This window comes from Chrysemys picta, chromosome 3, assembly GCF_011386835.1.
Source record: "Chrysemys picta bellii isolate R12L10 chromosome 3, ASM1138683v2, whole genome shotgun sequence".
Lineage (NCBI taxonomy): Eukaryota > Metazoa > Chordata > Testudines > Emydidae > Chrysemys > Chrysemys picta.
Window position 1 is genome coordinate 142,212,130 of NC_088793.1, and position 27,945 is coordinate 142,240,074.

The 27,945-nt window shown below is 43.3% G+C and overlaps 1 protein-coding gene across 1 annotated transcript in view; it reads right to left on the reverse strand.

The window, feature by feature from the left end:
• Nucleotides 1-25,159, reverse strand: part of QPCT (glutaminyl-peptide cyclotransferase) — a 29,272-nt gene extending 4,113 nt beyond the window's left edge. The window contains exons 1-5 of the mRNA XM_005296238.5: nucleotides 24,747-25,159; nucleotides 9,759-9,905; nucleotides 6,008-6,289; nucleotides 1,158-1,334; nucleotides 478-577 (exon numbers count right to left, since the gene is read on the reverse strand). Coding sequence (XP_005296295.2) covers nucleotides 478-577; nucleotides 1,158-1,334; nucleotides 6,008-6,289; nucleotides 9,759-9,905; nucleotides 24,747-24,917 — 877 coding nt within the window. The 5' untranslated portion in view covers nucleotides 24,918-25,159. The remainder of the gene's footprint in view (nucleotides 1-477; nucleotides 578-1,157; nucleotides 1,335-6,007; nucleotides 6,290-9,758; nucleotides 9,906-24,746) is intronic.
• Nucleotides 25,160-27,945: the final 2,786 nt, after the last annotated feature.

The following is a 27,945-nucleotide window of genomic DNA, read 5'->3' on the forward strand; positions in this document are numbered from 1 at the left end:
TAATGTGACCTGCCCAAGGTCCCACAGTGACAATCTTAGAACTCATGTTTCCTGGCTCCCATGTTTCTAGGCTACCCATTGGGCCATTTCATTAGAGATCACACGTATACTAGAGTTTTCATAGCAGTTTTCAAGATCCTGCTAAATGTTAGATTTTTATTTTTATTTCTTTAGAAAAATTAATTTCCAGTTCATAAAACTATGGAATTATGTGAACCAGGTAATAAATTGTGAAATCTTTGAAAACCCCCATAAGTGTTAGTAAAACAAACGGAGTTTAGCAAGGACAACTTTACCAAAAACAAGCACCTTAAAAATTTTAATAACTTGCTTTGGTTGGAAGTGGTTACCACAAGTTTAGAGTCTGAACCTACAACTCTTTGCATGAAGAACTCCTGTTGAATTCCAGGGGAGGAATGACTCTACTGAAGAGGGCTTTCAGGATTGAGCCCTTATTTGATGGATAACCCTCCTTACCAATTGCTTGAAGTCTGTTAAACCATCGGGCAGTGTTTGAAAAATAATTGGGAAAGGTTGGGTTTGAAGCACCAATTAAATCCAGTAACATAAACAGATCCTATAGGAGTAAAACAAAAATGAAAACTTTTAGCTTCATTAAAAAGTCTTTGAAGGAAATAATATGCCATATAAATATGAGTACAAGTGACAGAGTAGGACTTCGCTACTTCTGACTTCACTAATTCAATAATTCTGAGCAAAGAACCAGTAATCAACTCACTATGTGTGAAGAGAGCTAATGAGAGGCAGGAGCGAGGTTTAATATACAACAGCACCTTTAACCAGGGAAAAAAGGAGCAGCGTGATTTGCAAAATGCAATAGGCCAGATTCAGACCTGGTGTGAGCAGTTGCAACTCTCACTTTTTCCTGCAGAAAAAATAAGAGCAAGTTGCCTCCAGTTGTCCCTGCTTTTCACGCTGAAGTGGCACAGGAAGGAGAAGCAGAAAGCAAGTAAGGTCTCTCTCTCTCTCTCTCTCTCTCAAAAAAAAAAAAAAAACACCAAACCCATATGCTCACTCCCATTATCTGGTGGAGTTCTCGCTTGGTGGAATTTGGCTGATTTCACAGTAGTTCTTTGTATTAGTTGTATGATATTTAACTAGGAATTCATTTGGAAATTAAAGGAGTTTTCACTTACAATGCTCTGTAGTTGGTTTGTATTTGTTGCACCAGGTGGGTGGGGAGTAGATTCCATTTTCTGAGCTAAGTGTCGAGATCCATAGAGGGAATCGGTAGGTGACCACCGCACAAAGGCTTCTTCACCATCAAAGAAAATCAATTTAAGTGAAAGATCTGGCCTGGAGGCTGAGCTGGTCTGTTGAGGAATATCAAAAGCAATGTCACATTCAATTTCTGTGGAAATACATCTTGATACAGGGTCTGATCCTGCAACTTTCTCATGAGTAGTCTGTTTTTAACGACTCACATGAAAGGACTACCACTCTTCAGCCTCCCATACCTATACGGTGGTATCACGATAAAGACTGTCATGTGCCTTAAAAGCAGCCTGTGTTGATACAATTCCTTTATGAGGACTCTGTCGGGGGTTAGAAGTTTCACATCTCTGACTTGTATGAGGATGAATTCAATAACTTGAGAGAGGTCTACAGAACCAGGTGGATGAAACATTTAGTGTCATCTGAGATTAGCATTTGTGGTAATCCTTGATATGAGTTCTGCCTCAGCAAGCAGACTCATAATGAGCTGTGGTTTTTTGTCATGTTTGTGTGTACTGAGTCTCGTGAAAACAGTGAGGAACAAGGCACTATTAGTCATTAAAATAGTGACATTTCTTTTTCTGCAGGGTGACGTGCAGCCTTAATCTGACCCTAAAACCAAAGCACAGATGTGTCTCATTTTGGGGCTCACCCAGACCAGTAAAGGGTTCTGTCACCGCCTGTCTTGTAACTTTGGGTGCCTTAAAACTATGTCGCTATACTGGCATGGTGACTTAATTATTTAGGGTGGGGAAATTTCAGACAGGATGTCTTAATGTTGTCCCACTAATCCTAATGACTCAGCGTTTGTCTTTTCCTGGATTGTATAATGCTAGGTGCTTTAGGGTTGGGTGGGAACGCAACCCCTTCCTGCCTGATTGCTTCATCACTCTACTGTGAGATGGAGCTAAATGTTGCAGCACAAATCATGAGCACAGCTCTACACGTACACAAATACATTTACTCATAGCCAAGGTCTGTATACATAAAGACCATCAAGTTCAAAATATTACAAGCTTTCATAAAATACCTTGGCATATTTTTACACACAATAACACTGTACACAACCAATTGATTCAGTTACTTACTCTTTGTGATTTTGACCCCCTGTTCTCCCTTTGGGGTATCTGGACCCTGGTTGCCACATTATGGAAAGGGAACACTGTGACACAGACATACCCAAGCAGGTATATTGACCTGTGTCTAACCAAATTCTCAATATTTCTCTGAAGGGGGCTGTGTGTGGGCTCTGCTGAAACTTAAGAACTAGCTGATTGTCATGGTTATTTTGTGATGTTTGCACAGGAAATAATTTTAGTTATGTAGGATATTGAGTTTCAAAACTGTTGAAGTGAAACTTGCCATGTGAGGCAAGGCGGGTCTCCGGGCTAACTCAGTCAACACTGAGAACCATGGACATCCGTGGAGCCAGCCCAGTATTTACTGTCTAGACTAGGTGCAGTCTTGAGGATTTATGAAGAGACAAAAGAACCCCCCCAAAAGTCTCTGAATAGGGAACCACCAGGGGTAAGAAACAGTAGTCTGTCATTGTATAAGAAATGAAGAAAAATCACAAGTTGTTATCCCTGCTGGCAGAGTCTCTCCTCTGTAATGGATATCTCATGAAAGGTGGATCCTAGTTTTCTGGACTGGACAAATGCTGTAAGAGCAAATTCATTGGATGAGAAATACCTTAGTAGCCAGGAAAGTAAATTATTAATAAGTATAGGCTATAGCTTGTATTTTGTGTTTTCTTTTACCTGTTACCTTATGTTTCCAAACCCTTATACTTGCTTTTATTTGAGTCTTAAGCTCTGTTAAATAAACTTCACTTTGGTTTTACTATAGACATAAGCAACTTGTGCGAAGGAGAGTGATAAACTGGGGTGCACTGCTTCCACTGGTGTGCCTTGCGGGCACCTAGAGATAAGAGACTGGGCACACGAGTGTAACAAAGTGAGTATGTAAATTGTTAGCTTGCAAAGGGGAAGAGAGGGGCTCACAGACCCCAGAGTGGAGCGGTGTTGCCAGCAGCCGGTGAAGCGTGAAGCGTCGCCCTGATGGGCACAGACAGGGCTCCCTCTTGCTGTAAGCAGGTGGTAGTGATTCACCCCGGACACCTCAGGTATCCTGAAAAGTGTCACAAAGACCCTTCCTCTTCAGCCACCAAAAAAAAAAAAAAAAAAAATATCAAGGGACTGCCATCTGCAGAGAAGATATTTGTATTTAGGGCTGCAAAGGAGCTATCCATGTGCAATGTTTTCTCCTCTTCCACCACATGTTCCTAGAACAGGCACTGTCTACACTGCGGCCACTTCCTAAAATTTTCCACCATTGCTAACACCAGGTCTGTTCCACCCATATTAGTAACTTTGGGACCCCAGTCTAGAGAGTTGCCATTGGTGGTTTTACCATTGTATCCACTAATCCTATGCCAAACAGAGTTAAAAAAGTGGAGGTGATGGTGGCGGCATCCAGTGCCCTGTATGCACTAAGGCTCCCAACCTTGCTACCACTGATGGAGCTGAACCAGGGTAAACAATGGTGGGAAACTTAGAAAATTTCCCTTGTGTAGATAGGGCAATATTGATATCCGCTCCGCTGTGAAACACCGGCTATTTTGTAGAGATTTCAGTTACTCCCCTTTGTTCTTTCCACTGCAAGACAGAGCTCAATCACCCCCATACATATACCAGGAGAATGTGAATTAAAGTAACTTTAAGAAAAGAAGTATCTATGCCTGTTTTTTTTCTGCTTAAAATATTCCATGTCTGAATAATGTAAAAAGATATCTATGAACTAGAGTATTTTAAGCTTTACGTAAATATAAATAAATTGGAAGAGCATTGAGATAGAAATCACAACTCAAAGTCACTGTGTATTAATAGATTTGGCCGAGAACATAATAGACTATTATGCTATTACAAGTAGAGTCAAAAGGTCATAGATAATGTATTCATCAGATGAATCCCAAAATACTTTAACAGATTTCACAGGCCATCATTTGTACAAAGTAATTATTTCACCCACATTTAAAATACTGTCTCTTCACGAAATTAAAAGTTGAAATTAAATACTGACTTAGTACTTGCTAAAGATTCAAACCTCTAAATTGGTGCCAGGATTTGTTTATATAAACAACTGTGCTAGTTCACGCAAAATTAAGATTTTTAAATGACAATTCATTAATATATGCCATGGGGAAATACACCTCTACCCTGATATAATGCAGTCCTTGGGAGCCAAAAAAATCTTACCACGTTATAGGTGAAACCGCGTTCTATCCAGAGGTGAAAGTAAGCCGGTACGCCGGGCCGGACTGGACCGGCTTCCCCGGCGGTGATTTAAAGGGCCCGGTGCTCCAGCCGCTGCGGGGAGCCCCGGGCCCTTTAAATCACCGCTGGAACTCCGGCAGCGGCACTTTAAAGGGCCAGTGGATATATATGTAATATAACATACTTAGTTTTACGATAAAAATATTGGAACACTTCATAATGTTCAAATCACCAAATACACTACTAGCACTACAAGGTGCTATATCAACTTTTTGGAAACAATTGCAGCCCTAAAAACAATGTTTAGATTACTTAGATACTTCACATCAGAACACCACAAAATCAAAATCTATCATCTGTACTTCGAGATTGCAGAGAAGATCAGCTTTACATATGAAACCCAGGCATATCTATTACAGGAGTGTTTTATATCTGCATGTGTGAAATAGTAGATAAGACACTCCAAAATATGTAGCATAGCTCCTGGATTTTTTAGGGCCACTGAAACTTCTTGTGCATTGCAGATGGCCCTAGCGCCAATTTACATCAGCTCTTAACATGGAGAAGACAACTTAATATATATTACATTTCCTGTATTATGTCTTCCCATAATCTAAGACCACCACATAATTAATTCTGAATAATTGACATATTAAGAAAAACAACAAGAAAAAAAACAACAGAAGTGAAGTTGCCATTAGAACATGGTGTATGTATCTCCTCTGTAACAGGCTGCTGCAACTCTTTCTCTCTCCAAATGGCTGCCTCTCTCAGAAAACTTCCTAGAGATTTAAAAGTGCGGTACACACAAAGCAAAGACGTAGCAGTTACAGAGAGAAATACACCACACCCTTCTCAATGTCTTCTTGAGTGACTGGGCTTGATGCAGGAATTACTACATGGCATTCTATGGCCTGTATTACGCAAGAGGTCAGACCAGATGTTCATAATGGTCTCTTTGGGCCTTAAAATCCATGCATTTATGACGATGGCTATGATCCATTAAATTATCCACCCTTTACATGTCATTATGAAGTGTTACTGTGTTTCTTTGTGATGTTTAATCATTCATTTAATGGCATCAGGCTTAGAAACAGAGATTAATGTATTCTACATCCTGAAAGCTGACACTATTAGGTTACTTTTAAAAAGCATGGTTCTGTATATCCTGTGGTTAGAAATCTTTTAAAAAGTCTCCTGTCTTCAACTAAGTAAAAATGTATCATTTCCATAGCACGTATTGAATTGCTCAAACCTCTCTGATACCATTGTGCATCTATCAATGCTTCCTCATTTTTTTTGTATGATGTGAAGTTAAACTCTTATACAGTAATAGACCTGGGTCCCAGTTCTGTTCCCATTAAAATCAATGGGAGTTGTGCCATTAACATCAATAGGAGACAGATCAGGCCGATGATCATTGAGAATGACAATACAGAAGCCACATAAGGCTCAGTTATCACGGAAGCATGCAAAAGAAAAAAAGAAACAAGTACCGTAATTGACTGAAGCTGGCTGTCCAGGGCACGTGCTAGCTCCAGTAACATAGCGCAGGGCACAGCTGAGTCAGTGGCTCCCACAAACACTCTGCCATCCCACTGTGGACCGAAGTATTTTGAGTCATGGTGGCAAGCAAGTACCAGATGGCGCTTGGCAGAGGGATTAAGGGTGCTGATGATATTTGAGAACGTTCGGTATCCATAGGGCGTGTATCCCTGAAATGTATCTTCTTCGACTACCCAGCCAGCCTGCAATCTTTGAATACGGCGCTTGATATGCTGGAATTGCGCACACACAAAAATCACATTAATATTGTTCAGCATCAAACAGATGTTTGCAAACAAACTATATCAGTAGCTAGTGTACAATATCAGCTCTTTAATTTTTCTGCGAGGGCTACTGTATTTATAATAAGCATTTTCTGTGGCTAGGCAGCTAATGGACTGAGTTCTCCTTGTGATAATCACCATCATTGTTTCACTGCTAACTTCTCTTCCTCCACTTTCACACCATTTGCTTGGCCTCTTCCCTGTTGTCTCTTGTTATATGCTAAGATTGTAAACTCTTTGGGGCAGAGATTATCTTTTAGTACAGGGGTAGGCAACCTATGGCACGCGTGCCAAAGGTGGCATGCGAGCTGATTTTCAGTGGCACTCACACTGCCCGGCTCCTGGCCACCGGTCCGGGGGGCTCTGCATTTTAATTTAATTTTAAATGAAGCTTCTTCAACATTTTAAAAAACCTTGTTTACTTTACATACAACAATAGTTTAGTTATATATTATAGACTTATAGAAAGAGACCTTAAAAACGTTAATATGTATTACTGGCACACGAAACCTTAAATTACAGCGAATAAATGAAGACTCGGCACACCACTTCTGAAAGGTTGCCGACCCCTGTTTTAGTATATGTTTGTAAAGTGCCTAGCATAATAATCACTGATGGCAGCCTCTAGGCGCTACTGCAGTACCAATAATACTGTTGTTTGCTTTCTACAAGAAATGTGCCTTACAAATAGCAAGTGACTTGAATGAGGCTTAAGAGTTCAACAGGAAACAACTAAATAGTCACTTCTCTATAAACTGCGCAAAGAACGGAACACTGGAGAACAACTAATTTCAAAAATGGAATCACACAAAATATAATTCAATGTGAGGATAAAATTGAAAACAATGGAACCTGTACAACAGACTACTCATATTAGGCAACTTCCTGCCTTGAAAGATTGCCTCTAAAATATCCCCAAATGTATCCAGTACAGAGGGTTCTGCGTCATCTTTATTATTGGTCTCTTAAGTACTCTCTCAAGGACATGTTTCTCTATATTTAGATAAATAGTGGAAAAAAGCCTCTAAAGGGGAAAAACTATCAGATCATTAAGAGCCTGAGCCAGCTCCTATTAAGGTCTATGGGAGTTTTGCCATTGACTTCAGTGGGAGCAAGAATGTCCCCTTGAATGGTTTCCATTTTGTTCTGGGTAGTGTTCTGAAAGTTCATGCAGCAACGAGTATTTTGTCCTGTTTGTAAACCTACCATTGGCATCAGTGGGTGTTCTGCAGTGGATTGAGGGGAGTATGTAGTTCTAGCTGTACATCTCAGCCCACGGACTGAATTAAAAGTGGAATTTGGACCTTTCCACAGAATGGGTTTGACACCCCAGCTGCTCTATTATGTTTTAACAGAACTCTCTTCTCTGTGCTGCCGATGGAGAATGTTTCTATGTTGTCATAAGGATCTTTATTTTCATACATTGTTGTTACCCATAGCAGCAAAAATCCCCTACTTGAGCATGCCATATGGTTACCATGCCTCAGAATCTGCTCTGTTATTTTTTCCTTTAGTTTGGCTGACAGCCAGTAAATCACCCAGGAACCTCAGAACTGGGTACTATGGCCTCTCACAGACATTGAAACAAGCTTCATTTTTCCACTCCACCAGCTACAGATTGGAAAGTTCATTTATTAGACACAATGGGTTATGGTGGTGCTGTTAAGCCACAGCCTGCATGGCTGGTTGGGGGCACAGAGTGGTTCCACACTGGTGAGAATCCCAAGAGGTGTTCCGGCTGACTCAGTCACCCTAGAGCAGAGACCATTTAACAGGTGCTGTTTGTATACCCCTGCTGTGCAGATTCAACTCAGCTTGTCGGTGTGGAAGGGTAATAGGGTCACACCCCACCTTTAAACCCTCTTTACCCCCTCTAGAGTCTCTAGTAGCTCCAGCAGCAGGAAACTCCTGATCCTTGCAATGGTGTAGCGCAAGGACTAGGGTTGTGCTGGTCCTTGAAAGGGGCATAAGGTGGGCTGGGGAAAGACCCCTTGTGCCCTTTCCCCTTGCAGAACTAGCTACAAACTAGCCCTTAGATTAGTCTGTTTACATAAACATAGCAACAAAAAATAGAGTGGGAGTAAGTAGTCAGTTTTCAACATGGCAAAATGTTAACAGGAGATGCGGGAGTCAAGGATCCATGCTAGGCCTGGTGCTGTTTAACTTCTTATTGCTGATTTTAAGAAGATGGACTATATAAAAGTAGTTTCACTCAATAAGGCCATCAGTAAGGCCATTATAATGAAAATGTCACCTAGCTAAGATTGAATCTCTCTAGTTAATGTATTACAATATCTGGCCAGTCATGGCACTGTGTGTGTGAAGGCTGAGTCCTTCTCTTTAACCTTCCTGCCATCTTCAACAGTATCTTCAGATCATGGCCCAACTGATGCAGAAAGCAGTTCTCACCAACAGCATGTAACTCATTTTTTGGAAACTGATTAGATTGCTGATAGCAGTGTCCCTTTACATTCCATAGGTTTTTAGTGATTTCTATATAACTTTTTATTATAGTTTCATCCCTTTCCTAAAGTTCCCCAGGACTTTTCTAGAAGAGTGACCAAGACTAGGCCTGGTTCTACTACATGCAACTGTCCTGAAGTTATTGGAGTTAGAACTGTGGGCAAAATGCAGGCCTGGTATATTTCAAAGTTCTACAGCACTTTTATTCTGGGGCTCCCAAAGTGCTTTACAAGCATTAATGAATTAAGCATCATGTTACTCCTCTGAGAAAGAGAATAATTGATATCCCCACTTTACAGATGTGGTCATGGAAACCAGAAAAGTAAAGTGACTTGCCCCAAGTGGCACAGTGAATAGGTGGAAGGACCAGCAAAGGAAGCCCTGAGTCCTGGTCCCATGTACCTTTTAAAAACACTGTGGCTTCTTGAGAAGCTATAGTAATCCAGAGCAGGCAAGATGTCAAATTGCATCATGGTCCAACCCACCACTACAGCTAGATCTTTGGGGCAACTTGGTAAGCCCTCCCTCCTCAAAACCAGCAAGACCTCTTCAGGGAAGACATTTGGCTTGCCCTCCATGTGAAGTTCCAAGGGCAACTGTGCAAACATGGCATGTTTGTGTGAGCGCAAAGACATCCTGCTGGGTTGATTTTAGGTTACATGGAGTACTCTTTCATTTAAATATATGTTTAACATCTGATTTTCTTTTATACGTAATACTTGTTGGAGCTGCGTAAAATTAGGGAATAGAATTTAAAGTAGATTAAGTTTTGGGCCTGTCAGCCTTGACGTTGTGTCTTTATGGATGACCTTTCTCAGTCTTCTGATGGTAGTGGTCTTACTGAATGCAGCAAATGTGTCTCCACACATGGGTGGCCAGAGCCTTATACATTTGAGGGCACTAGCAGAATACAAACAGATGGTATCCTTAGTGTGTCCAGAGGACGTAGTCTCACCTGACGCACAGCATAATTTCCTGGTGATCCTGGGTATCTCTCGATCAGTATAGGATGCAGATCATTTTGCCACATTTGAGAAACATCTGTGTGTGCTGCAACTTGCTGGATACCAGAAAAATTTAAAATACTTGGTTGGTGGGAGTACTGCAGAAGGAAAAAGAGGCAACTATTATCTGTTAGTTTGTGTTGTTTTCTTCAGTATGACAAATGTAATGCTATAGAATGCAAATAACATACTGGACTATATTAACAACATATTGAGTGCTAATCCTATTTACTGTGGCATCCTCCAGTAATATGGACGACAACCCCTTACGAGTGTGGTTCTTCTCTCAAAAGTGACTCTAAAAATGGCATTGTGCAGTTCTGTAACTCACTGGTTGCTAGACTGAATGTGCTCAGTTTACACATTTTTTCACATGCCTGAGCAACAAAAGTTTTGCCGACATAAGTGCTAGTGTACACATGGCCTAAGATAAGTTTCTTACCTAAACCAACCTTTCAGCGTCACCCACCCCACCTGGTTGGGGATCCATCATTCAGGGAATGCAAGGAGTGCTGGACCCTTTATTCCCTCTGTGATGGATAACAAAGCAGTTCCTTCCACTTCTTATAGTCCAGTAATCCTTTGCAATGTGTTCTTTTGAACTGTACAGTATCCCCAGAAAAAGCTCCTGCTCCTTGTGCTCCCATGTGTTGATGCCAGGCTGTTTTCTTAACTTCCTGATGACTTGTTTTTCTGTTGACTTAAAATGCAAATGAATGCAAAACCAAACCGGGCTTGCCCAGCAAATACTGTCTGGGGATTGATCCTGCTTTGAGCAGGTGTTGGACTAGATGACCTCCTGAGGTCCCTTCCAACCCAGATATTCTAAGCGTCCTTTGTGTTGGTTTCACAATATTTCACTCACAACAGATACCCCGGCAGCCAGGTAAATCAACATCTCTTTGACCTTTGAGGAGAAGATTTCTGCGGCTGCTTTTGACTCCCACTCCTTTCCTTGGCTTGTGGGGGAGAAGCAACAAAAATCCTCTAAGATCCTGTGGGGACAAGAATCTAGAGGTGGTGGCTTGTGAGTGTGGGGTGGAGGTTAGAGTGCTCTGGTGATGTAAGCAAGGTTTGAATGAGCTCTCCCATGACATCTAGTGTAGTGACCCATCACATTGGGGGGCGGGGGAAGACTTCAGGAGCAGACCCTGTTTGTAGAGACACTTCTAGTCTGCCTAGGTGCGCAGCATGATGGAGCTGCTTTGCCAAAGTGATCGCTTTTGGCTGGTGTGGGTTACAAATCACTCTAGTTTTCGAATGCAGGGGTTATCCTTAGTGTATGAGTAAAGGGCAACAGAACTGTACTTAGCTTGCCCTGATTGACGGGGTCATCCCAAACTGAACTTTACTTGCTAAGCAGGGAGTAAGGGATGCCTTACTCCCAGTGAAGATGAGTAGAGCCCTGCAAATCTGCGGATTTCTGCTTTAGATCTGCGGATCATTATTGTGGATTGGATGCAGATACAAATTTTGTATCCACGCAGGGCTCTAAAGATGAGAGTTGATTGGGACAAGTGTTCCTGCCTGACGGTGTGGACTTTTGATGGTAGTGGTCTTACTGAATGCAGTGAATGTGTCTCCACACATGAGTGGCCAGAGCCTCGTACAATGAGGGCACTTCCAGAATACAAACAACAGATGGTATCCTTAGTGTGTCCAGAGGATGTAGTATCACCTGACCCACAGCATAATTTCCTGGTGATCCTGGGTACTTCACTATCCGTATAGGGCGCAGATCGTTTTGCCACATTTGAGAAACATCCTAGATACCATTTGATCTACCCGTCTCCAGTGTTTAATGATAGACCTGATTAAACTTTTAATTAAGAGTCCTTGTTTCCAGTTGGTGATTTCTAGAGCTGTCCTCACTGCTGAGCAAGTCTAGGGGCTGAGCCTTCGCACTTATGTGGGAACAGTTAAAGGCAACATAGCAACTACACCAGCAGTGAGGTTCCCCACTACCTGCTGGAATCACTGAGAGCTGATGGAACTTCAGAATGTGATGTCACATCAATGGAGGACAGCAGCAGTGGCAGTAGAGAGCGGCAGCAGGGAGACAGCAGTAGCAGGGGACGGCGGCCAGTGGCGACAGAGAGAGGAGGGGGAGAGAGAGAGATGCAGCAGCAGTGAGAGTGCAGCAGCTGTGAGCCAGTTGCAGAGGTGAGAGCAGAAGAGGCATTGTTCAAGACCCGCCCCCAAAGGTGGGAGGTGACCCCCACCCCGCCCAGGAACAGACCTCTGGACTCCTGTGTCTTTGCTAACCAAGGACAGCTAATTGTGAGTGGGCTGCAGTGGAGGGAGAGAGGAGTGGTGTGTTAAGGAATGTTAGCTAGTTGGAGTTTCACACCATAAGGTGCGAAACTGAGGCAAAGGACACTGCCCAAAGCACTGTGGGGTGGGTGTTTGCCTGTGGTCAGATGCTTTTGAATTATGGTTGTGGTGTTTTCCCAAATACATGTTGGGTCCCCGTTTAATAAAAGTTTTCTTTTGTTATACACAGATTCAGAGCTTGCGAGAGGGGAAATATTACCTCTTAGAAGTGCCCAGCCAGTGGTGTTTTGTTTTTCCAGATGACTGGGAGGGGGCTTGAGCTCGTTCCATTGTCTGTTGTTAAGAGAAACTCCTAGACCAGTAGTTTTCAAACTTTTTAGGCTGCGTATCCCTTTCCAAATAATGTAGCCTATGGCATATCCCCATCTGAGATAGGATCATCATATAACTATGATTAGATTGCATTTTATTTAGTAACACTTGGCATTGTCCACCATTACAGGGTGTAATAAAATGTATTGTCCACCATTACCCCTTGATGAGAGCTTGCGTACCCCTAGAGGTACACATACTTCAGCTTGAAAACCACTGCCCTAGACAGTGAACCCAGCCTTTGTGCTGCTGACTCCACCTGGTAGAACGGTTACAGTGATGAGGGGTAGTGTGAAGGCCTGATGTTTACACTGAAATCAAAGGCAAGGGGGTTGGCTCAGTAGATAGGACAGAGTGAGTATAGTGGGTGGGTGAGGTAAGGAGAGGGAGCGTATGTATGGTGAGAAAAAGAGCTGGAGAGAGGCACTGATGCTGCTCAGCATTTTCTGTAATGACCAGTGGACTTGGCCTCAGTTAGATACTTGCTCAGTGGCCTACAGTGTTGCCCCATGGGTTATATCTGGAAAGATAAATATGAATACATGACGATGAGCCAAACAGAATTCTACTGGGCACAGACCTCTTTTAAAAAAGTAAAATAATTAAAACAAATCTAACTAAACAAATAGGATGTGAGAAGATGACAAAGAGAAAGTTAATGAAAAATAGAACAGAAGGGAGCCTCACTTGTCGTCTTGTCTTGGGCCTGGTAAATTCTGACTGCAGCCCTATACATCACTGGATGTTACATCAGATTACTAGAAGTCAGTCAATTCTAGATGAACTTTGGGCTCAGATTCTTTATGATCAACTCAAAATGGGTCTTGAACATTTTTTCCATTTGAAAGTCTTGGAACACTTGATTAAATTAACCTTGAAACTCCACAATCTATTATATTTCATGTGGCTCAAATAACTTCTGCATGAAGAAACCATGCTAGTGTTTCATAACCCTGCTCTACAGCCAAAATGCTTCTGAAATAAATGTAGTCGAACTTTACTAATTCTGGGTCACTGAGAACGAAAATGATGCTTAAAATTGTTGATTGCCTCTAGTTTTCAAGATATGCTATTGGGTCAGTATATATGACCCTTGACTTGGGAATGGCGGAGGATAAGTGAGTTATAAAGGGAAGGGATTTAAATTTAAACCAGAAATGACTAAAATTCATCTTTGACTGGATCTATGAATAAATCTATGACTGGGTTTGGACAGTACTTGCTTTTTAGGCAAAACAATGAATGATGCAATCTGAAGCTGGTATTGCGTCATACATGATATGAATTGCATCATGTTATTCCTAGAAGTCATGGATGATGCAATCATAACGAAGCTTACATCACTCTGCTGAACAAATTGCCCTATATTAGCTCTAGAAATCATACAGTGTCATGCTCTCTTATTTGTCAGTTTGATTTTGCAAAGGGACACATTTCTGTTTAGCCAAAGTGAGCAGAGATGCCTCGTACTTGTGTGAACAGTGCAGATAACTTCTGCTATGTTTGTGGTGAAGTGACTTTTGCATCACAAAAGTGCAGTATAACCACTATGGTTAAGAAAGCCTATCACCTTTATTTTGACTGCAAAATTGGAGATCAGGACAAGAGGTGGGCCCCACATATATGCTGCAACACTTATGCAACAAATCTTCGCCAGTGGTTGAACAGGGAAAGGAAATCTATGCCTTTTGCAGTGCCAATGATTTGGAGAGAGCCAACAGATCATACCAGTAATTGTTACTTCTGCATGGTGCCTCCAGTTGGGAAAGGTGTGTCAAAAAAATGGACTGTGTATTATCCAAACATTCCATCAGCTATACGCCCTGTCATAACTATAAAGGGAAGGGTAACAGCTGTCCTCTGTACAGTACTATAAAATACCTCCTGGCCAGAGACTCCAAAATCCTTTTCCCTGTAAAGGGTTAAGAAGCTCAGGTAACCTGGCTGGCATCTGACCTAAAGGACCAATAAGGGGACAAGATACTTTCAAATCTTGGGGGAGGGGGGCTGGGGAAGGCTTTTGTTTGTGTTCTTTGTTTGGGAGTGTGTTCGCTCTCGGGACTGAGAGGGACCAGACATTAATCCAGGTTTTCCACATTTTTCTAAACAAGTCTCTCCTATTTCAAACTTGTAAGTAAATAGCCAGGCAAGGCGTGTTAGTTTTCCTTTGTTTTCTTAACTTGTAAATGTACCTTTTACTAGAGTGTTTCTTTGTTTGCTGTACTTTGAACCTAAAACTAGAGGGGAGTCCTCTGAGCTCTTTAAGTTTAATTACCCTGTAAGGTTAATTACCATACTGATTTTACAGAGATGATTTTTACCTTTTTTCTTTAATTAAAAGCCTTCTTTTTAAGAACCTGATTGATTTTTCCTTGTTTTAGATCCAAGGGGGGTTGGATCTGTATTCACCAGGAGTTGGTGGGAGGAAGGAGGGGGGATGGTTAATTTCTCCTTGTTTTAAGATCCAAGGGGTTTGGATCTGTTTTCACTAGGGAATTGGTGAAAGGTTTCTCAAGGCTTCCCAGGGAGGGAATCCATTTGGGAAATGGTGGCAGCGGATCAGAGCTAAGCTGGTAGTTAAGCTTAAAAGTTTTCATGCAGGCCCCTACATTTGTACCCTAAAGTTCAAAGTGGGAATACAGCCTTGACATGGTGGCAGAGCGGTGGGATCATTTTAAACCCAAAAGCCAGTGAGATTTTTTTTTTCCTTCTAGCTGCTTGAAAAGCAGAGCTGAAGGTAAATAGATGCATAACTTTTAACACCTCTGCCTTCAGGCAAGGAGAGATGTTTTTTTAACAAGGTCCTTTGTTAAGAGAAGTGTTCAAATAAGCAAACAAAGGACAGGGTAAAAGGAATTTACAAGCTGAATTGTTTTTTTTCTTTTTACATCCTCGGGAGTAGCTAGTTAGAAAGTCTCTGTTAACTCAGCAGCAGCCAGAGCTGAGAGCTTCCCAGTTTCAGTCAACTGCAGAGGGGGTGACCCAGCACAAGAAAACAGGAAAATGACTACCAAAGAAGTAGCTAAAAAAATAGAACTGGCCAAACTAGAAGCAAAAGAAAATAAAAGAAAACATCAGAGACTGCTTCAATTAACAAAACTCGAGACAGAGCAGAGAGCAAGAGAAGAAAAAGCCAAAGAGAAGGCCCACAAGAGAGAGATGGAGCTGAAAAAAGCCAAAGAGGAGGCTCACAAGAGAACTATGGAGCTGAAAGAAAAGGAGATGGAGGAGAGAGAAAAAGAAAGGAAGCATGAACTGGAAGTAGCAAAGGCTAAGCAGGATGCACCAGCCAATCCTAACAACCCCTCTCCAGGTACCACTTCCCATTCCAGAAAATTCCCCACCTACAAGGCAGGCGATGATACTGAGGCCTTCTTAAAAATTTTTGAAAGGGCCTGCCTTGGATACAGCATCACTGCAGACCAGTACATGGTAGAGCTGAGGCCGCAGCTCAGTGGACCCTTAGCAGAGGTGGCGGCTGAAATGCCTAAGGAACACATAAACAGTTCTGAACTTTTTAAAAACAAGGCCAGACTCAGAATGGGGCTAACACCCGAGCATGCCCGTCGGCGGTTCAGAGCCCTAAAGTGGAAACCCGATGTGTCATTTACCCGGCATGCCTACCACATTGACAAAAATTGTGATGCCTGGGTGTCAGGAGCAAATGTTAAATCTCTGGAAGATCTGGTTTCCCTAGTAAAAATGGAGCAGTTTTTAGAGGGTGTTCCTGAGAAAATAGAAAGGTACATCCTAGATAGGAAGCCCAAAACTGTAACTGAGGCGGGGGAGATTGGAGCCAAATGGGTGGAGGTGGCAGAAAAGAAAAAAACTAGTAGCAGTTGGAGCGAATATCAGAAGGGGCAAGCCGAAACAAAACCTTACCACCGGAGACAACCCAAGGCCCCACCCACATCCCAAGGGAAACCCCAGACGCCTTCTCACCCCACCACACCAGTCTCCACCAACCAACATCGCCCCGGTGATACCTTAGCAGGGCGATGTTTTAAATGTAATGAACTGGGACATATAAAGGCTCACTGCCCCAAGAACCCCAACCGATTACAGTTCATTACACCCCAATCACACCAAAGATCCCCAGACCCAGATGTCTCTCTCATACCCTCGGAGCGAAGGGAAACCTTGAGAGTGGGCGGGAAAGAAGGTTATCGCTTGGAGGGACACTGGGGCACAAGTGTCAACTATCCACCAATCCCTAGTGGACCCCAAACTCATCAACCCGGAGGCTACAGTGACAATTCAACCCTTCGTGTCACAGTCTGTAACCTTGCCTACAGCCACGTTGCATGTCCAGTACAAGGGCTGGTCAGGAATGTGGACTTTTGCAGTCTATGACAATTATCCCATTCCCAGCTGCTGGGGGAAGATTTGGCCAACCATGTAAAGCTAGCCAAGAGGGTGGGAATAGTCACCCGCAGCCAGGCTAAGCAAGCTTTCACCCCCATCCCTGTTCCTGAGCCGTCCCACCAGGGCCCCGTCTGTGTTACCAAAGACCCAAACAAGGGTGGTGGAACCGGGATCCCCTGCCAACGACTGCAACAGCTGTAGTGGATCCAATCCCAGAGACCCAGCCAAAGCCAGTCCCAGAACCGGAACTGGCAACGCAACCAGCACCAGAACCATTGCCAGCACTGAGTCCAGCGCTTGCAAACCCGTCTACAACTCCAACGCCAGAGGGCACCAGCGAGCCTGACCTGGCGGAATGCAGCAGATAACCCTACCTAAGAGGCTCAGCCAGAGCCTGAGATACAACATAGTGCACCAGCGGATAGCGGATCACAGTCAATGGAAACAGCCCCAGCACCTGCATCGCTTCCAGAGGGACCAAGCCCCAGTCCACAGTCCAAGGAGGAACTGATGTCTCCAGCATCAAGGGAACAGTTCCAGGCCGAGCAGGAAGCAGATGACAGCCTTCAGAAAGCTTGGGCGGCGGCGCGGAGCCCCCACCGCCTCTCAGCTCTTCTAACCGATCCCGGTTTGTTGTAGAACAAGGACTTTTATACAAGGAGACTCTTTCTGGTGGGCACCAGGAAGACTGGCATCCTCAAAGACAGTTGGTAGTTCCCACTAAGTATCGGGTAAAGCTCTTGAGCTTAGCCCATGATCATCCCAGTGGCCATTCTGGGGTGAACAGAACCAAAGACCGGTTGGGGAAGTCCTTCCACTGGGAGGGAATGGGCAAGGACGTTGCTAATTATGTCCGGTCTTGTGAGGTGTGCCAACGAGTGGGAAAGCCCCAAGACCAGGTTAAAGCCCCTCTCCAGCCACTACCCATAATTGAGGTCCCATTTCAGCGAGTAGCTGTGGATATTCTGGGTCCTTTCCCAAAGAAGACACCCAGAGGAAAGCAGTACGTACTGACTTTCATGGATTTTGCTACCCGATGGCCGGAAGCAGTACCCTTAAGCAACACCAGGGCTAAAAGTGTGTGCCAAGCATTAACAGACATTTTTGCCAGGGTAGGTTGGCCCCTCCGACATCCTTACAGATTCGGGAACTAATTTCCTGGCAGGGACCATGGAAAACCTGTGGGAAGCTCATGGGGTGAAATCACTTGGTTGCCACCCCTTACCACCATGAAACCAATGGCCTGGTGGAGAGGTTTAATGGAACTTTGGGGGCCATGATACGTAAATTCGTAAATGAACACTCCAATAATTGGGACCTAGTGTTGCAGCAGTTGCTTTTCGCCTACAGGGCTGTACCACATCCCAGTTTAGGGTTTTCACCATTTGAACTTGTGTATGGCCGCGAGGTGAAGGGGCCTTTACAGTTGATGAAGCAGCAATGGGAGGGGTTTACGCCTTCTCCAGGAACTAACATTCTAGACTTTGTAAGCAACCTACAAAGCACCCTCCGACACTCTTTAGCCCTTGCTAAAGAAAACCTAAAGGATGCTCAGGAAGAGCAAAAGGCCTGATATGATAAACATTCCAGAGAACGGTCCTTCAAAGTAGGAGACCAAGTCATGGTCTTAAAGGCGCTCCAGGCCCATAAAATGGAAGCGTCGTGGGAAGAACCATTCACGGTCCAGGAGCGCCTAGGAGCTGTTAACTATCTCATAGCCTCCCCCACCTCCAACATAAAGCCTAAGGTATACCATGTTAAATCTCTTAAGCCCTTTTATTTCAGAGAATTAAACGTTTGCCAGTTTACAGCCCAGGAAACAGATGATGCGGAGTGGCCTGAAGGTGTCTACTACGAAGGAAAAAAGGATGGTGGTGTGGAAGAGGTGAACCTCTCCACGACCCTTGGACGTCTGCAGCGACAGCAGATCAAGGAGCTGTGCACAAGCTTTGCACCCATTTTCTCAGCCACTCCAGGACAGACCGAACGGGCATACCACTCCATTGACACAGGTAATGCTCACCCAATTAGAACCCCACCCTACCGGGAATCACCTCATGCCAAAACTGCTATACAAAGGGAGATCCAGGACATGCTACAGATGGGTATAATCCGCCCCTCTAATAATGCATGGGCATCTCCAGTAGTTCTAGTTCCCAAACCAGATGGGGAAATACGCTTTTGCGTGGACTACCATAAGCTAAATGCTGTAACTCGTCCTGACAACTATCCAATGCCACGCACAGATGAGCTATTGGAGAAATTGGGACATGCCCAATTCATCTCTACTTTAGACTTAACCACGGGGTACTGGCAAGTACCACTAGATGAACCTGCTAAGGAAAGGTCAGCCTTCGTCACCCAGGCAGGGGTGTATGAATTCAATGTACTCCCTTTCGGGTTGCGAAATGCACCTGCCACCTTCCAAAAACTTGTAGATGGTCTCCTAGCGGGATTGGGAGAATCTGCAGTTGCCTACCTGGATGATGTGGCCATTTTTTCTGATTCATGGGCAGAGCACCTGGAAAAAGTTTTCGAGCGCATCCAGCAGGCAGGACTAACTGTTAAGGCTAAAAAGTGTCAAATAGGCCAAAACAAAGTAACTTACCTGGGGCACCAGGTGGGTCGAGGAACTATAAATCCCCTACAGGCCAAAGTGGATGCTATCCAAAAGTGGCCGGTTCCAAAGTCTAAAAAACAGGTCCAGTCCTTCTTAGGCTTGGCTGGATATTATAGGCGATTTGTACCCCACTACAGCCAAATCACCGCCCCGCTGACAGACCTAACCGAAAAGAACCAGCCAAATGCAGTTCAGTGGACTGATGAGTGTCAAAAGGCCTTTAACCAGCTTAAGGCAACACTCATGTCTGACCCTGTGCTAAGGGCCCCAGACTTTGACAAACTGTTCCAAGTAACCACAAATGCGTCCGAGCGAGGCGTGGGAGCAGTTTTAATGCAGGAAGAACCGGATCAAGAATTCCATCCTGTCGTGTTTCTCCGTAAGAAACTGTCTGAGAGGAAAAGCCACTGGTCAATCAGCAAAAAGGAATACTACGCCATTGTGTACGCACTGGAAAAGCTACGCCCATATGTTTGGGGACGGCGTTTCCAACTACAAACAGACCATGCTGCGCTACAGTGGCTTCATACCGCCAAGGTGTGACAATGCAGTTCTGGTGGAACCCAACTGAGAGTGCCAACTCAGGACAAATTGCTCAAATAGGGCAATTACAGCCCAAGGCTGGGGTTTTTTCCACCTGTAAGGCAAACCAAACCAGCCAGACTAAGAGGACTTGGTTAAATGGAATCAATTACATACAGTAATGGCAAAGTTCTTGGTTCAAGCTTGCAGCAGCAATGGAATAAACTTCAGGTTCAAATCAAGTCTCTGGAATACATCCCCCGCTGGGATGGGTCCTCAGTCCTTTGTTCAAAGCTTCAGCTTGTAGCAAAGTTCCTCCAGAGGTATGAAGCAGGATTGAAGACAAGATGGAGATGAGGCATCAGCCTTATATAGTCTTTTCCAGGTGTAAGAACACCTCTTTGTTCTTACTGTGGAAAATTACAGCAAAATGGCGTCTGGAGTCACATGGGCAAGTTCCTGCATACTTTGCTGAGTCTCAAGGCATATTTGCCTTCTCTCAGTGGGTCCATTGTATAGCTGATGGTCCTTAATGGGCCATCAAGCAGGCTAGGCAGAGCTAACACCAGTTTGTCTGGGATGTCACCCAGCAGCATAGCATAAGTTTGAAATACAGACAGTATAGAGCCAATATTTATAACTTCAACTACAAAATTGATACACACGTATAGACAGCATAATCATAACCAGTAAACCATAACCTTGTCTTAGACACCCCATTTGACCCCCTTTATACAAGATTTGCGTGCCACTACAGGACCTCGGTGGCAACAATGATCTATATGGTCTCAGATTATATCAATAACGTCACACAAGGGAAATAACAAAAAACTTCTTCGGTGGAGTTTAGCTCTCCAAAATTTTAATTTTGAAATACAACACATTTCGGGAGCTTCTAACAAAGTGGCTGATGCACTCTCCTGGGAAAGTTTCCCAGAGTTAACTGGTTAACAATTGTTCTTGGAATAAAACATATTGTTAGTTTTTATATAATCAGTAGTATGTCTAAAGGTACATGTGTCTTATTAACTCTGTTTTCTCATAGAACTCCAGGAAGAAATCACAGCCAGTGTGGAACCAAACGTCCAACACTATCTGTGATTTGGGGGGGCGTGTCATAACTATAAAGGGAAGGGTAACAGCTGTCCTGTGTACAGTACTATAAAATCCCTCCTGGCCAGAGACTCCAAAATCCTTTTCCCTGTAAAGGGTTAAGAAGCTCAGGTAACCTGGCTGGCATCTGACCTAAAGGACCAATAAGGGGACAAGATACTTTCAAATCTTGGGGGGGGGGGGGGGGGAAGGCTTTTGTTTGTGTTCTTTGTTTGGGAGTGTGTTCGCTCTCCGGACTGAGAGGGACCAGACATCAATCCAGGTTCTCCACATCTTTCTAAACAAGTCTCTCCTATTTCAAACTTGTAAGTAAATAGCCAGGCAAGGCGTGTTAGTTTTCCTTTGTTTTCTCAACTTGTAAATGTACCTTTTACTAGAGTGTTTATCTTTGTTTGCTGTACTTTGAACCTAAAACTAGAGGGGAGTCCTCTGAGCTCTTTAAGTTTAATTACCCTTTAAGGTTAATTTCCATACTGATTTTACAGAGATGATTTTTACCTTTTTCTTTAATTAAAAGCCTTCTTTTTAAGAACCTGATTGATTTTTCCTTGTTTTAGATCCAAGGGGGTTGGATCTGTATTCACCAGGAGTTGGTGGGAGGAAGGAGGGGAATGGTTAATTTCTCCTTGTTTTAGATCCAAGGGGGTTGGATCTGTATTCACCAGGAGTTGGTGGGAGGAAGGAGGGGGGATGGTTAATTTCTCCTTGTTTTAGATCCAAGGGGGTTGGATCTGTATTCACCAGGAGTTGGTGGGAGGAAGGAGGGGGGATGGTTAATTTCTCCTTGTTTTAGATCCAAGGGGGTTGGATCTGTATTCACCAGGAGTTGGTGGGAGGAAGGAGGGGAATGGTTAATTTCTCCTTGTTTTAAGATCCAAGGGGTTTGGATCTGTTTTCACCAGGGAATTGGTGAAAGGTTTCTCAAGGCTTCCCAGGGAGGGAATCCAATTGGGAAATGGTGGCAGCGGACCAGAGCTAAGCTGGTAGTTAAGCTTAAAAGTTTTCATGCAGGCCCCTGCATTTGTACCCTAAAGTTCAAAGTGGGAATACAGCCTTGACACGCCCAGTACCCCACGGAGAAGGACTGCCGGTTTCTGATGCACCAGAATCATTCTCACTTGAGTCAGATGAGAAAGAGGATGAAACTTCTGGTCCTGAACCATCAATGCCACAGGACCCACATTTTCTCCCATCCTCCTCCTCTGAACCACAGCTCATAACACAAGGTGAACTGAATGCCCTTGTCAGGGATTTGGAACTACCCAAGAGTAAGGCAAGAGCTGTTGGGCTCCAGACTACAGCAGTGGAATCTCCTGGCAGGTGATGTTAGCATTTCCATGTTCCATGACCGTCAAAAGGATCTTGTCCCATTCTTCTTCATGGAAGGTGATCTTGTAGCCTGCAACAACATCAATGGTGTGATGGCAGCCCTCAACATCATTCATGATCCATATGAGTGGAGACTGTTCATTGATTCATCGAAGACGAGTCTTAAAGCTGTTTTACTGCATAATGGCAATGTTTTGCCATCAATTCCAGTTGGTCATGCAGTCCATATGAAGGAAACCTATGACAACATGAAACAACTTTTGAGGTGCATAAACTATGACCAACATCAGTGGCAGCTTTGTGGCGATTTGAAGGTTGTTGCTCTCTTGCTTGGTCTGCAGACTGGATACACAAAGTACTGCTGTTTTCTCTGCGAATGGGATAATCGTGCAAGAGATTCCCACTACATCAAGAAAGATTGGCCACTCCGACAGTCATTGGAGACTGGGAGGAAATGTGTTCAGCATCCACCACTTGTTGAATCAAAGAAGATTTTGTTACCACCCTTATACATCAAGCTGGGTCTGATGAAGAACTTTGTCAAGGCCATTGACAAAACACAAGCAGCTTTCAAGTACCTCCGTGGAAAATTTCCAAGGTTAAGTGAAGCTAAGATAAAGGAAGGTGTCTTTGTTGGTCCTCAGATTCGTGAACTTCTTCAAGATGATGCATTTGACCATGCACTGCGTGGCAAGGAAAAGACGGCATGGAAAGCCTTCCAGTTAGTGGCAGTAAATTTTCTCAGAAACAACAAGGGAGACAACTACAGATTGTTGGTGGAAAACCTCCTCAAGGCATACAAAAGCCTTGGTTGCAACATGTCACTAAAGATACATTTTTTGCACTCTCGTCTAGATTTTTTTCCACCGAACTGCGGAGCAGTGAGCGACGAGCACGGCGAGCGATTTCACCAGGACATTGCAACAATGGAGAAACGCTATCAGGGCAAATGGAGCCCATCAATGCTTGTAGACTATTGCTGGACAGTGACAAGAGATGCTCCATTTAATGAATACAAGAGACAAGCCAAGAAGCCCCAAGTAGACACTGAATAGAACTAAACTATGTACATAATAGTTTTTTGCCTTTTGTTTCATAATAAAATTTATTTATATAACCCTTTTGCTGATTTTTAAAGTGTTACATAAACAGGACAGGTGAAATATCATGTAAAGCAACCAGAAACACATGAAAAGACCTAGGTTTACAATTTATGATTAAAACTCTACTATCTACACAATAGACATAGACATAAAATGTAAAAACTTAAATATCTTAGAAACAGTAGCCAATCAGTTGTTTTAATTGTCATATTTTAATTCAGCACATTAAAATACATAATAAATAGCACATTTTATCTCTGAAGCAGACGACTTCTCAAAAATTGTAGACTAGTGTAATCAGGCCAAATAACTGTTATGGTTTGAGTGTCTGCCTGTATTTTTACTGCTGTATTATTCTATCTCACTAAGTATTAATCCTGAGATCTTATTGTTGTAATTGGTTTACACAATGTTTTTTTAAGAAACACAAATAACTCTGGATGAAACAAAACATGCTAATATTATCTTATTTCCAAATAATTATGCAGCAGTTCTGTTGTCATTATTATAGTCCCTACCTGTACTTTCCATGCTAGACAGAATTTACTATTTTAACAGAGACCTTCATTTCCTCAGACCAACATATAATGCTCTCTGAATCATTTTAATTATAGTCTCTCTCTCTCTCATTTATTTTCTGCAGTCTTAACAGTCTTAGATTTTGTCTCTTTTTTTCAAGTTCAACAATTCTCTGCAAAATGTTTCTCTTGTTGAGTTGCCAGTGCTAGGTTAATGTGAATTTCATATTATCACCATAATACATTGAGGAAAAGAATTATCTGCAGCCATTAAATTATTATGAAGGCCATGTTCTCTTTACCTGTCTGAGTCTGTGTTATGTATGCTCACAGTGCTCTCTAAATAATAACAAGCTAAGATTTACTCTGATCTCTACGTTGTGGGTGGCTCAGAGAACTTAGCCCATCCACCCACACTGTGTTATTATCCCATCCGCAGCTCTTACACTGAAGATAGAGCCCTGATCCCAGCCACAGGCTGCACAACAAAGATGCAATTCATGCCATTGTGCCTCTTATAAGGAAGGAGTAGGGATCAAATGAGAGTGTCTGTCTGAATCGGAACTCCTCTTCTAGAAGCCTCCAGACTGAGAGGCAGGCCTGGATTCAACAGCTCAGCTGCTGATCTCCCCTCCCCACACCCACATATGCCAAAGCCCCACTCTGCATTTAAGTGGGGGTGAGAAGACAAGAACCAGTTTGTGAAATACAACCGTGACCCACCTTCTCCTGTGTCCAGTCTACTCTGGCTTCCCTCCCATCTGCCAGCTGAGAGAAGGTGACTGTTGCCAGGTAAAGTGCCCAGGCCAGGCAGAAGGATGCTGCTGCCTTGGTACGCCTGCTTCCCCCTGCCATCCCTCTTCTGCAGCTGCTACTGCCCGTCTTCCTGTGCATGAGTCAGTAGCTGGAGCAGCTACTTTTGCAGTCCACCCCTCCCCTTCTCCCTCTGCCTGACTACGGATCTGGAGGTAGGAGGGGGGAAAAGGGGCAGTGCTGGAGGAGGAGTTGCGGGGAGCCTTCCCAATGGTCTGCTGCAGGAGCAGACGCCTGACTCTATGTAGTATTCATTCAGCAGCATCTACCCCTTTACCCAGCCTTTCCCAGTTAATTTTCCTTGTGAAATGAGCCCTGTCTCTAGCACCACGTCAGCAGCATCAGGAGTGCTGCGTGTGACTAATCCCCAAACCCTCAGGCAGCGATTACAGCAGGATGGTCTGTCCCTTCTCTCCCATGTGTTCCCTCTGAGATGTTTTCCTCCAGGGTTACAATGAGGCTCAGAGGGCTTGTTTCTCTCACTGGGAAAAGTGAGGAGAGTTGTGGACGGGTTCGTGAAGTTATTTTTGAGTGGAGATGTTAACTATTCTCACACCTCTTGTCAACTGTCTGAAATGAGCCATCTTGATTATCACTACAAACGTTTTTTTTCCCCCTGCTGATAATTGCTCATCTTAATTAATTAGCCTCTTAGAGTTGATATGGCTACTTCCACCTTTTCATGGGGTGTGTGTGTGTGTGTGTGTGTGTATATATATATATATATTCCATTCTATGTATCTGAAGAAGTGGGCTGCTTTGTTATCCATCACAGAGGGAACAAAGGGTCCAGCACTTTTTTTGCTTTCCCTGAATGATGGATCCCCAAGCAGGTGGGGTGGGTGATGCTGAAAGGTTGGCTTAGGTAAGAAACTTATCTTAGTCCAGGATTGTTGCTTGTTTAGTTCAGTGTTAGTCACTAGAAACATTATTATACTTTTGTTTTTATTTGTAACCATTAATGTCAGGGTTGGAAGGGACCTCAGGAGGTCATCTAGTCCAACCCCCTGCTCAAAGCAGGAGCAATCCCCAGACAGATTTTTGCCCTAGATCCCTAAATGGCCCCCTCAAGGATTGAATTCACAACCCTGGGTTTAGTAGGCCAGTGCTCAAACCACTGAGCTATTCCTCCCCCGCTCTGTTCCTATTATCTCACTTAGTATCACTTAAATCTCTGATCTTTATTAATAAACTTGTTCTTGTATGATAAATTCAGCTCATTGCTGTTATATTAAATTGAGGCGTGCACCCTCAGCTGAGCGAACAGGCTCCTGTGAACTCTGTCTTTTTGGAGACAGCAGACTTGGTAATTTCTGTGAGTGTCCAGTGAAAGGGGCTGGATGCTGCAGGGAGATGCTTCTGGATAGTTTGGGAACTGAAGTACACTAAGGGTTAACCTGCAAGGCAAAGTTAGGACAGGGGGAGTCCTAAGAAATTTGTTTGGGCTGGTGGGGAGCTGTCACACAGTTTAACACCAACAAATCCCTCTTTTGCTAAGGCAGAGGAGTAACAAGGTGAATTACAGTTCTGGATGCTCTGAGAAAGTGTGTCAAACACTAAACAGCAGTTTCAGTTCCCAATTTATCCATTGGAGATCTGTTCCATTAGCCAGCAGTAGACTCAAAGCTCCTATCTCTAACACAGATAAGCAGTCCAGTCACAAAGGGAATCTCTCAAAATAAAAAAGTCCTCTGCACACTAGTCCATGAAGTTGGGAAAGCTGGGAACATGGTTAGATGCGGGAATAGAAGTGGGAAGTCATGCAGTCCATGTTCAGGAGTTATGGGGCCCTGCTAGGGAAAGCTTTGGAAGATAACCCTCTGAATTTTTTTTGCGACACTAAAAGCTATGGATGGAAAGCTAGAAAGAAAGCTGATACTTTTTCATCCTGCTTAGGGAAAATTAAAGGTCTTTTGTCTTGCCCATCCCCACCCCTCCAAAAAATAGGGCAGAATTCAGCCTGGAATTAATTGGAAGAATGGGATCTGAGTCTTAGTGCAGGTTTCACTTTTTATCAAACGCAAAACTTCAAAGCAACTTTTAGAAACATGATATATGTCACTGTTTCAGTATCTCCATTCTCTGCATGGGTCTGTCAGATAAATTATTTGCAATAAATAATTCTGCCAGCTCTATATAGTTTCTTTCCTTAAACCAGGTAATGTCACAGTGCCATCTGGTGTACACTGGAGGGAACATCATACAGAGAAAATATTTGTAAAGGTCTTTTGTGAATGACTTGCATTCTTTATTAGACTATCTACATTATACACGTATCTTAGCCAAAATCAGACTCTCTCTGCAAAACTTTCTCTAATAATTTCTTGATTACCCTGGTTCTTAACTGAGGAACACACATCCACTGCTGCTGACATAATGCAACGTTTGATTCTCAGAAGGCCCAAACACCTGCAGATCCCATTGATTTGAATGGTCCCTTAGAATATGTGCTAACTAGTTATGCTAAAACTATCTGTTTGACCGTGTATTTAGCTGTGACACTGAAAACCTTTCCCAGATCTGAGGAAGAGCTCCGTGTAGCTTGAAAGCTTGTATCTCTCACCAACAGAAGTTGATCTAATAAAACATATTACCTCACCCAACTTGACTCTCTATTGATTTCAGCTGTCATTTTGAATGCTCAGATCTTCTGAACATAAGGCCCAAAGAAAGGTGAGGATGGGGATTTAATTTTTTTTTTAAATATCCCCTAACTTACTCAAGGTAAATTTGTGGCAGACCCATTGTACTATAGGAGTCATATAGGAATCGATATTTTGTCCAGATTGCATTGTGATAGATTATCACAATTTGGCCTGATCCATTGCCCACTAAAGTTGATGGGAGCCTTTCTATCGATATCAGTTGGCATTGGACCAGGCCCTTTATGATAATGTATAATCACTGTATATAGTGCCTGTGACCCAGGGACCCCGTGTTCCCAACTGGCAGAGGACACAGGGATTACTTAGAGTTTTACGGAGACCTGCTTAATAGTTCACCAAAGGGGGGCATATGATGTCTTTACAGAGAGCCAATAGCTCCCTGGTCAGCATAATAATTATGAAATGTATGTACAGATAATACTTAAGTTACGTATCTTTACTGA